Genomic DNA, 15,043 nt, shown 5'->3' with positions numbered 1-15,043 from the left:
TATAATGAAAAATTATCTGCAAAGATTTATATTGTGGTAACACTTTTTAATTCTTATCACGAAATGAAAAATAGATCCGATTTTCTAGGATTTTTGTCAATTGATTAAGGAATTAGAATATTAAATTACGTGAACTGGATGAAAACTAATAAATTATGCAGATTTATTCTATTTTTAAATTAATTTACTACCTCTAATTATAATTCTACTCAGATACAATTCATGACCTGGGTCAATTGGCAAGTTGCGGTCGACTCGAGAAGAAATCTCGTAAGCCTTTACTGATTAGTTATAAGAAATTTTCCCTACTTAAAAAACGGAGGTCATGATTTATCTTAACAGTCGACTATCCTTTTATTATATTATTAGGACGACAATGCAATTAATAACTAGTGAAATAAAAACTGTAAGAATTAAATAAATACATCAAATAGGTACGTTTTTTGTATTATTAATATAAATATTTTTATAAAACAATTCTATAATTACAAATTAAAATTTATATTTTTTTTAATGATAATTAGAATGACATACAAACTGACAGCCAACCTGTTGAAAAGTGGTAACCGTTGCCTATAGACACGAATATAAACAGCATTACATAGTATTTAGAATAACAAAAAGTATAATAGAAATATCTGATATTTCTATTATAATATTGTTTATTTATAATGAATATCATCCATTATTTTAAGGTATCGTTTAATCTCTTAGTCAAGCTTCTAGTATCTACTAATAATTGTCCTCTTAATAAGGGGAAACTACGCCTTAACAATGAGAGTTTAATAAATAGTTAAAGTTAACATAACAGATATATCAATGCATTATTAAATCAGGATAGTAAACTACTATGTTAGGATACTCTTTTTCATATATGAAATGTAATTGACCAAAAAAATAGGAAAGGTATTGCGAGTGACTCGGCCATGCGGGGAACCCTTATTCGAATCAACGAATAAACTTTGTTCGATAATACAAATAATAGTAAACAGAAATACACGTTTGTTATTGTTATTTCTTGACCCGTTTATTTTTAAACTAATTGCCATCAAATATTGTTATAATGATGCGACATAAAAAGAAGAAGGTTCTCGATTTATTTCTCAGCCCAAGATTTTTTTTTTTTTTTTTTGTAATCGTTATTTGTAAAAAATATTAGTGAAGTTTATGATAAATCGTATAAGAGAAAACCTCAGATATGTGAAACTCTTTCTTCAACTATGAAGTCACTTAAAATTGTTACAAAAACCCTTGAACAGTATCTAAGACAGAACTTATCTTAGACAAATATAAATGCTTAAATCTTACTTAGTGGTCGTAGCCTTCAGACTCCTTATTATCATTCTGTAAGTGGATGAAACAGTCGTTTGTATCAGACGTCGATGAATTATTTAAAATGTTTAGGACACGTCGTAGAGAAATTGAGAGTGAGTGCCGGATGTGATGCGTGATCATATTAAGAGAGAATACCGCGACTAAACAGTCTTGATAAGAATACATTAAGAAAAGTAACTGCTTTTTTTTTGTTATTTGTAAAATAATGTGTCTATGACTAAAACTACAATAACGGTTATAACTAACAATTAAACCTAACTAACTAACGCGTAGTATTATAAAAAAGTAACGATTTTAAGGAATCTATTTAAACCATATTAGCCTTCTTAAACAAGTATCATTACCACGTGCATAAGGTAAAATGAGACAATGACATTTATTTATTCTTTATTAACCATATTACAAAAAATGTTTAGTGCAAAAGGCGGACTTAACGCTACATAGCATTCTCTCCCAGTCAACCTGCGGCAAAACAAATATAATTATGCAGTGAAAAATTGAAAATTGGTGTAAATAAACAATCACAGACGTGCCTAATATGACTTACAAATTTTAAAACACATACAATGGAAAACTACTGCAGATGGTTCAGGACCATTTTTTATGGAGGAGGTGTATGTCCAGCAGTGGAAGAATAATGTTTAAAATGATACTAAGGAATAACTAGAACTAATTCATAGATAGATTTCTTTACTAATTGACTTAAGGGAAACAGGTAAACACTACATTTACCAAATAGACAATCTAGGAGGATTATATAAACCATCTAGGGGGCTAAAATAGTTTCTTTACACGAATCGTAATATGACTCATTTTGTATGATCCATATTAAGTTATTTAATCTATTGATACTCGTATTACACCCTCAGCACGAGAACTTTATTGTAACTCGGCTGATTATACGAAACTAATCATGTTAGTAGGTAAAGCAAAAAGCATTTACCCTGTATATCTAATTATAATTATCTTAAGGTTATATTTTATTATTTACAGTTCTTCAAAAAAGAAAGTATAAATGTAATGGAAATAGACAGTTAATAACTGATATAACTGATGGCCGTGTGGTCCCGGCATAGAATAGGCCACCCCTTCCTTTCCCGTGGGTGTCGTAACAGGCGACTAAGGGAGTATCTCTCTTAAAATATTTCTAAAGCCTAACTGCGCTTTGTTAGATTAGAATCGAATTACATTTATATTTAATAATATCGCAAGTATCAAGATTACTTCATCGAACGTTAAAGCCTTCAACAGACATTTTGTTTATCGTTCTTTTGAATACAGAAAGAAGATTCGTAACGATTCGAGCCCACGTATTTTCACCCGCTAAAGATTAAATGAAAATTAGCTGTGTTGCTTAGCTTAAAGAAGCAAAACAAGTATTATGACATAGCTATTAAAATATAATATTGCTAGCCATATTTTCTTAGTTATTCACGTGAGTTATAAATGTCCAGTGATTAATTTTAAATTTAGGCTACGAAAATAATTGAATTATTTTATGTAAATCATCAAAATTAGTATGGAATTGATGCAGATATCGTCATACACATAAAAATATAGTCGAATTAAGAACCTACTACTTTTTTTATTTATGTTGAAAATTATATACCGTGCATTGTAGACAGATAAGTCTATAACCAAGTGGGATTATAACTAATGTAGGATAGAAAAATAATCTTTAACATTTAGGTATTTATTAAGCAGATTAAATTGAGGATAATACTAGGCCACCCCTACCTTTCCCGTAGGCGTCGCAAAATTCGACTAGGGGAACTTAATGGTCGAGGAATAGATAGACAGATAGATAATTTATTTGCATTATATAGGCAGCAGCGTCCCTCTTAGAAAATCACCAAAGCCTAATTGCAACTAACCTACTAAAATCATTTGTGACAATATAATATATATATATATATATATATATATGTATATTTGTAGTTACTACACCCTATGAAATGTACAAACGAATCTATAAATGACATCGTTTCGGCCAACGCTCACATGAAAAAGAATAAGAAAGCGTATAAACTCAGTAACGATAATGTTTCAATAAATTCGTTTGCGCTTTTTCTAGGGTGGAAGCAGATTTTTTTAATTAGTCAACTAACATAAAAGTTGCCAGTATTAAAAGAGAAAAGAAATATTCTGAAGACATAAAAAATAACAACAAAGCCAACATATTATACCTGTTAAGCTCTTCCTACGTAATATGTAAATTGCAACTAATTAAGGCGAGCTTCCCCGTTACTAGTCAACTAAACTAATATAACTGAGCAGTAATTGACTATAGAATCTACTTTGTTTCTAATAAGAAAATTAACTGATCTTCAACCTACACGTGTTAATTTCTATTAATTGACTGACGTGTTTGCCCCAATTGAAAGTTTCATATCACTTCTAAATTGATATATGTATATACTTATTATAAAGTATTATTTATAGAAATACATAACGTTCAAGAATACTGTGATTGATTGTAGCTTGGTAGCTTTTTTATTTTCTTTCTTTTATCGATACGAAGTTTGTGATTGTCACTTTATCCATTCATAGTTTTAGTTGTAAACTTTTATTTGAAAAAAAAGGAAACAGCTATGTTTCTTACCCGTTCTTCTCAGCTGAAATTGCATTATGAAGTGGGCGCTAGATTTATAAAAAGAAGTGAATATTTAAAAATGCTTATTATTATGTTTACTTAAATAAAAATATTTATTATTGTTATATTAATATGTTATATTTAATATTGATGAACACGGATACAAATCTCACCCCACAAGTGGGCAAACTCTAGTTTACAATTATCACGTGGTTTGGTATAGTTTTTTTTTTCCTTCTACTAATTGCATTGGTATATTGTCAGTTGTCACAGATGATATAAAACCTCCGTGATGCAAGGGAAGGTATGTCGCTTTGTATAAATGAGATCCCGAATACGATTTAGAGAATCCATATAGATAGATTTCTTTGCTAACTGACTTAAGGGAAACAGATAAACACTACATTTACCAAATAGACAATCTAGGAGGATTATATAAATTTCTTCCTTGAACCAATTTAGGAAACGAACTTCTTTGAATTCTTTTACCAGAGGGAGACTTTGTACAAAAGTCGATTGCTTGGGTACCTCTGTCCCATTCGTATTTCAACCGTGAAGCAGTTGTGTTTGCATGGCTGTGTTTCGGTTTGAAGGGTGGGATATCACGTCATATTTACTGGGTACAGAGGAATAACACCTGAGTCCTTAGGAATGGCAATGCATGGGGGGTATCATGGGCGAAACAGTATATTCTGTTATGTCCATGGTACTGCTCATGTCTATAGGGGACGGTTACCACTTTCCATCAGGTGGACCGTCAGCTTGTTTGCATTCTAAGATGTATAAAAAAAAAACTTGGCTCAGGTCTTGATATTCTGGGTTGTACCCTCAAATGTTCGTTGCCTGGTTTCTTATAAGACAGGGTATCCTGGATCCTGCACCAGTACATTGTGGAGATATATGAAAAAAATACTGTACTGGTCGTATTGTGCTTGGTACAGTCCATCGATCCACGCGATTCGAACCCGCATTTCTTTTTTTTTTTGTAATATTTTAATTTGAACGAATAAAAATCAATTAGCGAATGTATGTTAGAATATATTTTCAGAAAGGTAGCAACAATATGACTGATCCTTCTTTTGTTGTAATTATTAGAACAAGGTTTGAATGAAAAAAAATATAAAAAAGTTGTGCAGAAAAATAAAAATTTGTATTAAAGAAAGGAAGATTTAGTTGCAATTTCCTAATTGATATTAGTCCTATGCGAAGCCGGGATGAGCAGCTACTTTCTAAATACATAAATAAGTATATCACATAATATTAAAATAACGCCATCTAATAAAAAATTACACATCTAAAATGTACAAAAGTAGCAGAAAGTGAACCCTCTATTGCTTAGATATGTGTCATACTACTGCCATCTGTGTTGTATTTTCTGTAATACACTGATACATTATATTGCCATCTGCCGGGTGGTGAAACAGCTTAAGTTTGTTTTCGTTTTCATAGATGGCATGAGGAACTAGATTAATATGAAATTGCATTTAATTCTCAGTTATTGGGCTGAAATTTTTATTCTATTGAATTATTATGAATTTTCATTCCTGCTTTATCGTAAACAACGTAGTCTTATTTATCGGAATCTATTCTGTTGAAACATTAAATGCTAAATAAATACCAATATTATAAAAATAGTATCGACCTACGACCTCTAAATATTTTGGAAGTTTTTTTTAATGATGTAAATGGAATAGTAACCTCACCTGGGCTATGGGTACATACTAGAGTGGTACCGATGAATGATGACTTATGAGGATAAAGACGGTTGTGTAAAGTTTATCAGGTTTCCTGGGAGGACCGAGTGGAAATACAAGTTCAATATTTATATACCTACGATAAGGTAATCACAGATATTTATCGATTTATTTATTTACTTTGTAACACAATATAATATATAGTAATGATACTATTACTTGTGGTGAACCTAACACTGGCACACTTCGTTGAGCATATTTGAATCCAACTCAACGGTGAGCTAGCTTACCGCTGACTTTAAAACGTAAGAATAGCCTGCCAAACTCTCACACTTATTTAACTACCTAATAAAATAACCATTTTGGGTGTATTTTTTATATTTACTATATGTATTTTTTTTATTTACCTAATTCAAAAGAAGAGATAATGTAATATTGTAACTTTGCACCAAGCTTAACTTGCAAAAACATATTGTATGTTTTCGTAAAAGATTTCTATAAGTTTTTAAATAAGGAACGATCGTGCAATATGAAACGGTTGGAGAGGCCTTTGTCTAGCAGTGGAACATTGAATGATTGATTAATCGATTGGATTGAATCTGGTAGAAGCAACATAACTCGTGCCTATTGTAAATATAATGATTTCTTTACCTAAATAGATAAATTTTATTCTATTACTTCTATACAACTTTGATTATAATTAATGCAAAATATTCAGCATTAAAAACAGGGACAGCGACAAACCTGGCAGCCATGTTGCAAACGAGGGCATTTGCATTATAATTGCACGCAGCGCCGCGCACTGCACCGTGTAGGAAGTGCGCCCACTGGCTGTTTCACAGGCATAATTCTACATGCATTAATGCAACGCCACATTGTTTTAGGATAAAATGTGTATTTGCATAATAGTTTCAGTGAAATATGTTAATGTTTTTACTTCATAGCACCTAGATTATAATGATATGGGATAGGTATACATATTTTAATCTAGATGTTATTTATTAAGTAACTTAGAATGGCAAACTAAATCACAGACAAGCTGATGGAAAATAATTTAATAAAAAAAATAGTTTAGTTTTTTTTTTATACAACTTAGAATGGCAAACAAGCTGACGGCCCACCTGATGGAAAGTGTTAACCGTCGCCTATAGACATGAGCAGTACCATGGACATAACAGAGTATACTGTTTTGGCCATGATACCCCCCATGCGTTGCCATTCCTGAGGACTCAGGTGTTATTCCTCTGTACCCAGCAAATTCACGCCACCCTTCAAACCGAAACACAGCCATGCAAATACTCGGTCTGTCCGGAAAGTTCGTATAAAAGTGTTCTGGAATGCGAGAAAGAGGAGTGGGGAGGCCAGGTAAGCGCAGGACCCCTTCCTTATGTCCCTAACAATGCTTCAGTTCTGGTCTGACCGCCGTGCGGTGCGAACTGGCTTGTCACGCCATCTGTGAAGTTACCTCTTAACGAAACCCCGTCGGCATGGAGCCCGCTTCCGTTGAAGAGCAGCGCGTCGTAATCAAGTTTCTCTCGAAACTCGGCAAGAATGGCCGTGAAATTTTTGCCGATCTCAGAACAGTTTATGGGGATGATGCTGTGAAGGAACCAACCGTCCACAAGTGGCTAAAAAGATTCAGAGAGGGCCGAGAAAGCGTTCAAGATGACCCACGTTCAGGACGTCCTTCCACTTCACATTCCGACGAAAACGTGGAAAGAATTCGAACTTGTGTTAATGGGGACCGTCGTTTAACGGTCAGACAGGTGGCTGAAGAGCTTAATTTGGGCAAAACCGTGGTCCACGAAATTCTAAGAAACGAACTTCAAATGAAAAAAATTTGCGCCAAGATCGATCTCTTGTTGTCCGTGAGTTTTTGAGTAAAAATTCCATTACGGTGACCGAACACCCCCCCTATTCGCCGGATTTGGCCCCATGTGACTTCTTCTTGTTCCCAAAAACCAAATTGGTACTTCGGGGGCGGCATTTGGGGGACATAAATGAGATAAAAAAAGCTACGACGGGGCAGCTGAGAAACCTACAACCAGAGGACTTTCAAGGAGCCTTCTCACAGTGGAAACGGCGTTGGCACAAGTGCATTATGTCACAGGGGGAGTACTTTGAAGGGGATAAAATTGATTTACCTGAATAATTGTAAAATAAAATTTTTAAAAAACTTTTATACGTACTTTCCGGACAAACCTCGTACAACTGCTTCACGGTTGAAACACGAATGGGACAGAGGTACCTAAGCAAACGACTTTTGTACAAAGTCTCCCTTTGTTAAAAATGATATAAACAATGGAATTAGTATAAACAATGGAATTATATTTGTAAAACAAAAATCTTACTGTCATCATCATTATCTTTTCAGTTGTTTAATATTCAATGGTGTATACAGCAGGTATACCATGAAATGAAATTCCGAATTTTCGGACTCAATTTCGTGTTTTTGTTTATACCAAAATGGAACCAATAAATGAAGTTTAACATTACGTTCGTCATACATCCTATCATAAAAGTCCAAACGAACGATATTTTAACATTTTTAATATTTCCAATATGTATGTATTATTATTATATTAAATTGTAACATCAAATTTGTGTTTCATTTGACTCCAAAATTTCTGAAAACATTTCATGGTAGGCCCTCAGGCCTCCTATCTATACTAGCATTAGAAAAAGTTCTGAGCTACAAGTATCCATTGACTTCCTGCAAAACATTTCAGTGATCACTTCATCTAGTGTGATCATAAACTTTCGTGTTATTTACACATATTTAAATAGGAAACGTCGACAATAAAGTAGCAGGTATGTAAGTACTATTTACCTGCAAAAATTTTTCATCGCGCTGAGTCCCGATAATATATTTAAATAGTATGAAATAGTCCTACACAGCCTTCAGACTTGTTTGAGCTATCATTCTGGAACGTTTCTTCCATAGACAAGAAACGTTCCGATAATGATATCAGTTATCGGTTCTTTGATCTGTGTTGCCGGCCCATTGCCACTTCAGTTTACTTACATATACAATTTCATATTTACAAACCGCAAGACCAAAAATAATAGTGATTAATACAGATTACCACAAACACTTCAATGATAGCTAGTGCAAGGGGATGTAACGAGGTAGGTGGACTGTCCCCAACGTTCACTGGGGACATCTGTGTGTTCAGTGCGTACCCCATTACGGTTGTGAGGACCATCCCTTCAATGGCATTAGGGTTGTCATCAAAAAGAATCGGCAGTTTTGAAAATTAACACTGACTTACATGTTTCAATCCTGACAAAGTTAGTATAGAAACAGAGTACTAGATCAATTAGTTTTAATTAAAGGATAATCATAAAAATTGGGTCCAGATTGAAATAGATAATGGTGTAACTTACATAAAAGAAAAACGTTTAAATTTATAACATTGTTTATTTTCAAATTGTTCATAAAATAAGTAACAAATATTTTATGATATCATGTGGCGATCAACAGATTATGTCGTACATAGATACCTAAACCAAAGGTATAACATGTCATGGCAAGCCACAAAAAATGCCAGTTACTGTAATCAACAACATGCAATTGAAAGTCTTGAATTGGCCGGAGTGAGCAATTAATAAATGAATAAACAGAAAAGTTAAAACAAATACTTGGTTTTCAACCAGATATTCCATTTTACTATTCAGTTAAGATATTAAGTAATAACGTTACAATGACAGCCCTACGTGCCATTCAGTTGAGCGTTATAATGGGTTTACACTTTTGCGGTCTTTTGTTCTACGGATTAGTTGAGGATAATGATACTAGATTTTATCATAATTTAAATAAAGTATTCTCAATAAAAAATAAGCTTCGGGCGTTGAAATGTTTTTTATAGTAAGCATAACTGCGCGCTAACTGCGTAATTTATTTTAATGAACTAGTATTTTATAAATATAGTAGGTTTGTCCAACATCTAGAATGATTAAGTACGAAACGATAGATATATACTTTTTATTGTTTCCTCTACAAGATTAAAATAGTAAACTTATTATAGATACAAACAATTACAAAACATGATCGCAGTGAGAAAACAATGGAAGACCTTATCGCTAAAAGTTATTTATTCCAGGTAACCTTTGGATGGAGAGGAGTAATTATAAATAGTTTTTAAAAGATTTGTTTTAATTTACTAAAGATAGTACTAATAAGTATCTTGCCGTAGGTATATATTAACGTCACCTAAGACTTACACGTGGTTAATTAATACATTTGTCTATAAAATCTCATAATAGTAAGGATTCTAGCGTGTGATATATTTCCAATATACCTGTTTCATGCCGTAGTCACAAATAGAGGCGGCACAACGTGTGGGCGACGTGGGCTACAACTTACGGCCTTGTGATCTAAAGAAGTTCGCGCCACGCATATATTTGTTTTTTTTTTAAACAAAGAGCTTCGCGCAATATGTAGGGTAGGGCGGGGCTAAAAGTCCGGCGGGTAAGAAGTCCCAACATACGTATCTCATTATAGAAGCACACTAGAAACAAAAGATCTACGTGATTTGGAGCGGGGTGAGGGGCGAGTACAAAGCCGAGAGTCGCCAGTCGTAACGAAACGCACATGCGAGTAACACGATTAACGAAATTTTTTGGCACTCAAAAGTGAAAAAATATTTTGTTTTTGTTTTTTTTCCTACATCGGCATTGAAATTTAATAAATTATTAAGGTAAGCTCGTATTACACTGTTATTCTATATATAAATAATGCATGCTAACAATATTTTCTAGATATTAACCGTCTTTGTTTTATAACCGCGTAAATCACTGAAGGTAGGTACGGGGCAAGAAGTACGTCGATGGGACTTCTTGCCTCGCGAGAGGACTTTTTACCCCATGTTTTATTTCAATAAACATACTTAATAATATTGCTTTTTTGTTGTTTTAGAATGCGTCATTACAAGAAAAAGACAGATAGAGGGACTATGTCACTAGATATAATGAAGAGGGCTGCAAATGAGGTAATTAATGGTGAGAAAAAACTGTGTCAAGCTGCAAGAGACCACAATATCTGTAGGAATTCCCTTAAAAGGTTTATTGCGCGATACAATAAGGAACCAAATAATGTAACTTTTGGATACCTTCCTACACGTAAAATTTTTACTGCAGATCAAGAGAAGAGTTTAAGCGATTATCTGCTTATGGTTGCTCAAATGTTTTATGGCCTGGGTCCTAAAGATGTACGTCGCTTAGCATATGATTGTGCTATTAAATTTGCAATTACTGTACCTGATTCTTGGCAGAAAAATAAAATGGCAGGAAAAGACTGGATGACAGCTTTTTTAAAAAGGAACCGATCTTTATCTATTCGAAAACCCGAGGCTACAAGTCTCAGTAGAGCGACTTCCTTCAATCGTTCAAATGTTCATGATTTTTTTAATAAGCTGGCTCAAGTAATGGATAAGTATACATTTACAGCTTCTTCTGTTTGGAATATAGATGAAACTGGAGTTTCGACTGTGTTAAAGCCTTCAAAAATTGTTGCTGCGAAAGGAAAACGCAACGTTGGCTCTGTTACATCTGGAGAAAGGGGCACTAATGTCACCGTTATAGTAGCAATCTCGGCTACAGGTTCTCATATCCCTCCGATGTTTATTTTTCCGAGGAAAAATTATCACGATCACTTCGTTCGTGATGGTCCACCGGACTGTATTGGAAAGGCAAATCCAAGTGGGTGGGTTACAGACGAGGAATATTACTGTTTTATTCAGCATTTTATCCGCCATGTAAGGCCTTCAAAAGATACTCCGATTCTTCTCCTACTTGATAACCATTCATCACATTTATGTGTCAAGACCCTTGATTTGGCCAAACAAAACGGGATAGTTATGCTATCTTTCCCTCCCCACTGTACACACAAATTACAGCCTCTTGATGTGTCTGTATTTGGTTCATTCAAGATTCATTTGTCTAGAGCTCAGGATTCATGGATGAGAAATAATGCAGGAAAAACTATGACAATATACGATATCCCATCGCTGGTTCGTACAGCATTACCAATCGCTCTCTCGCCAGTTAACATTATCAAGGGATTTAAGGCGTCCGGTATAATTCCATTTAATCGCGATATATTTACAGATGCAGACTATGCGCCAAGCAATGTAACAGATCGTATCAGTGCTTTTGATAACACCGAAAATATACCACCAGTAAATGTAATAACTGACCCTGAGCAAACTCAAATAAATCAATCAAATATTATGCAACAATCAAGAGAGATATCTCCCCAACCTTGCACATCAAAAGAAGTATTTTCCCCTGAATCCGTTCTACCTGTGCCCAAAGCAGGACTTCGAAAAACCTCAAATACCAGAAAACGACGCAAAGCAACAATATTAACAGACTCTCCAGAAAAAAATGAGTTAGCAAAAGAACAAGAGAAGTCTAAAAAAAGAAAAAGTAAGGCAATTAAAGAAAATAAGAAAAAAATATAGTAAAAAAGAAAGTTTTGAGAGAAATGAGTCCTTCGTGTTCCTCTGATGAAGAATATTTTTGTATTATATGCTGCGAATCTTATACAAAAAGCAAGTCAGGAGAGCAATGGATCCAATGCACAATCTGCAAAGATTGGGCACATGAACGATGTGTATGTATTGGTTCAAATTTTAATTTTATTTGTGTTAATTGCAATAGTGATGAAGATTAAAAAGATTTTAAGTAGTTGATTATAATTTAAGACATTTAGAATGACAGATATTATAATAAAAGATTAGCTTTTTTATTTGTTTGAACAGAATAATTTATGTTATGTTTCCTTTAATTGATTGTTTTTCTAAGTTTATATTATTTGATAACATTCTTGAGATTATCTTGATTATAACTATTAAAATATTTAATTTCAAATAAAAGATATTGATTTTCAAATAATCTTATTTCATTTACCCTAATTGATCAATCTACTTAGCCATTAAGACGAATGGACTTTTTACCCCCAGCGTGGGACTTTTTACCCCGCGAGGGGGGCAAAAAGTACAAAATTCCATCTTGCCTTTAACTCAAAATTTTTAATAAATCAAATAAATAGTCATGCTTTTTATTATTTAAGTGTAAAGCTAATTTGTATAAGGTTTTTGCAACTGCTTTTGTTGACTGTAAGTACTCTATTTTACAATCTATGTATCTAGTAATGAAAATTGGGACTTCTAGCCCCGCCCTACCCTACACCTTGCTCACATTTAATTTAGGTCTTGCCCCGCCATTAGAATAGAATAGAACAGAAATTATCTTTATTCCAATTGACTTCAACAAGCTATTTTTATTTGTAATTTTTTTATGATTCTATTATGTATTTCTGCTGGGTTCGAAATGTTTAATCGAAATGTTCTGTTTAGCAGAGCTTGCAAAAAACTCACTACTTTACTCTTTTCAAATTATTACATATGTAAAAGATAATTTTATATTTGCATGGGAACTGTGATTATAATAACATAAAGTTCTATTTATGTGTATTATTACTTTTGTTTTTTACAACTTAGAATGGCAAACAAGTTGACGGCCCACCTGATGGAAAGTGGTAACCGTCGTCTATAGACATGAGCAGTACCATGGACATACATGGAGTATACTATTTCGCCATATCCCACCCTTCAAACCGAAACACAGCCATGCAGACACAACTGCTTTACGATTGAAATACGAATGGGACAGAGGTACCCAAGCATTCGACTTTTGTACAAAGTCTCCCTCTGGTAAAATTTAATATTACATGGAAAATTAACAAGCAAACATGCATAGACCAGTCCCCACAAGCAGTACCTGTTCACGAGTACGACGGATAAGTCAGCTATCATAGCGCTCAATCATATTTTAGTGAATTCAACGATCTAGCCTGTCACGCCGCCATTGGTCAGAGGCCTACGTTTATGGTTTAGAAACTCTTAACGCTATAAAGCGACATCCTTACGTATTAGTTTATTACAGTTGTTACAAATAGTAAACGGATGTAACGGGACCCAGAACATCGCCGGGTAGTGTGGAGCCCCGCGACCGCCGCGCCGCGCCGCGGCCGACTCCCGTCCTATTGATGTGCAATTGCGCACACACTGCGCTGGGCACCCACTGCTTGCTTAATATGGACTCCGCTTCAGTATTTTCTTCTTTTATTAGAGAGAGAAAGAGAGAAAAAATTGAATGTTTTTTATTGTAATACTTATTACACGATTATTATTATTTTTATTATATCAACCGTTAAGTGTCTGCTGTTGAACTTAAGCCTCAATGATAGCTAGTGCAAACCATTGTTAAAACTCCCTTATGGGAGACCATAAGAGTTTTAACAATGGTTGCCACGCTTGACCAACGGTGCTCCCAGCATAGAACGGTCCACCTCTTCCTTTCCCTTGGGTAATGTAAGAGGCGACTAAGGGAACTTAATGGTCAAGGGATAAGCAGCAGCATCCCTTCTAAATAAGCGTACAATTCTTGGTTATTAGAACACAGTATGATTTAGGTCTTTACCAGCTGGGCGTGGTATAAAAGAAACTGTTTAGAACTAACGGCAACACAATTAGGCATTAGTAATTTGGATATCTATTCAATATCTATGTATTGGGTTTCTCTGGACATTGATAGTAGAAAAAAGGTCTTCACCCATTTAGATATCGCCCATATTGATCGGATATCTATATTCGAATATGTTAAAAGTCCGTTATCCAATATTATTTTTGATGACAACAGACTTTAAATATATTTGTTATTGAATCAGGTATATAGATATTATAACTAAAATATAAATTCAAACCCTGATGACAATATACTTAGACAATATATCGTATAATTGCAGATATCTAGTAAAAAGAAAATAAATAATTACCCTACCACATAAATCGAGAAACGAAACGTTTGTAATACCAGCATAACTACATCACTTGCGGATTACTGTTCCTTATAATATGAAGATGATCAGTCACAGCGTTACTTAGTAATTTAAGTAGGTACCATATCTCAATATTTGCTATTTGATGAACTAAACTCTAACAATAATAAGTAACATGGACGTGTACTATGCAGGCGACTTTATACAAAATAGATACAACATTATTTATGATAACTTTTAATAGGGAATTTTACCATTAAAATAAAAATCATGGTATTTTTTTAATTGTATTTTAGGTATAGATTTACTAATATTTATACAAAGTTTCCAAATACAGAGCTATCGAATTAGGCCGAGTACCTGAGGCTATACATAGCATAGACACTTATTATATGTAATGTGCAACTATTGAGTATTTTATGATATAGCCATGTAATCTAGTCGAATATAAAAGGAAGCCCTTTCCATACTTCTATAAGCCGAAATGTAGTTAGGTTCTTCACCAAATTGAGCATTAAAGAGGACGTGTAGGTAAGCAATCCACTTTGACGAAAGCAGATTCCACTTGGCGCGTTG

At 33.9% G+C, this 15,043-nt stretch overlaps 1 protein-coding gene across 1 annotated transcript; it reads left to right on the top strand.

Moving 5' to 3' along the window:
- Window positions 1–10,069: 10,069 nt before the first annotated feature.
- Window positions 10,070–14,476, top strand: LOC128200420 (uncharacterized). The gene is made up of 5 exons (XM_052893810.1): window positions 10,070–10,322; window positions 10,541–12,051; window positions 12,178–12,238; window positions 13,609–13,738; window positions 14,435–14,476. Exons 2-5 carry the CDS (start codon window positions 10,542–10,544, stop codon window positions 14,474–14,476), a joined length of 1,743 nt encoding a protein of 580 aa, XP_052749770.1. The 5' UTR covers window positions 10,070–10,322; window position 10,541.
- The last annotated feature ends 567 nt before the right edge of the window (window positions 14,477–15,043 follow it).

The sequence above is a fragment of the Galleria mellonella genome, unplaced genomic scaffold (assembly GCF_026898425.1).
Source record: "Galleria mellonella isolate WM207_F2 unplaced genomic scaffold, CSIRO_AGI_GalMel_v1 utg184, whole genome shotgun sequence".
NCBI classification, from domain to species: Eukaryota; Metazoa; Arthropoda; class Insecta; order Lepidoptera; family Pyralidae; genus Galleria; species Galleria mellonella.
The sequence above is the reverse complement of the archived record's forward strand: the minus strand, read 5'-3'. Positions and strand labels throughout refer to the sequence as shown.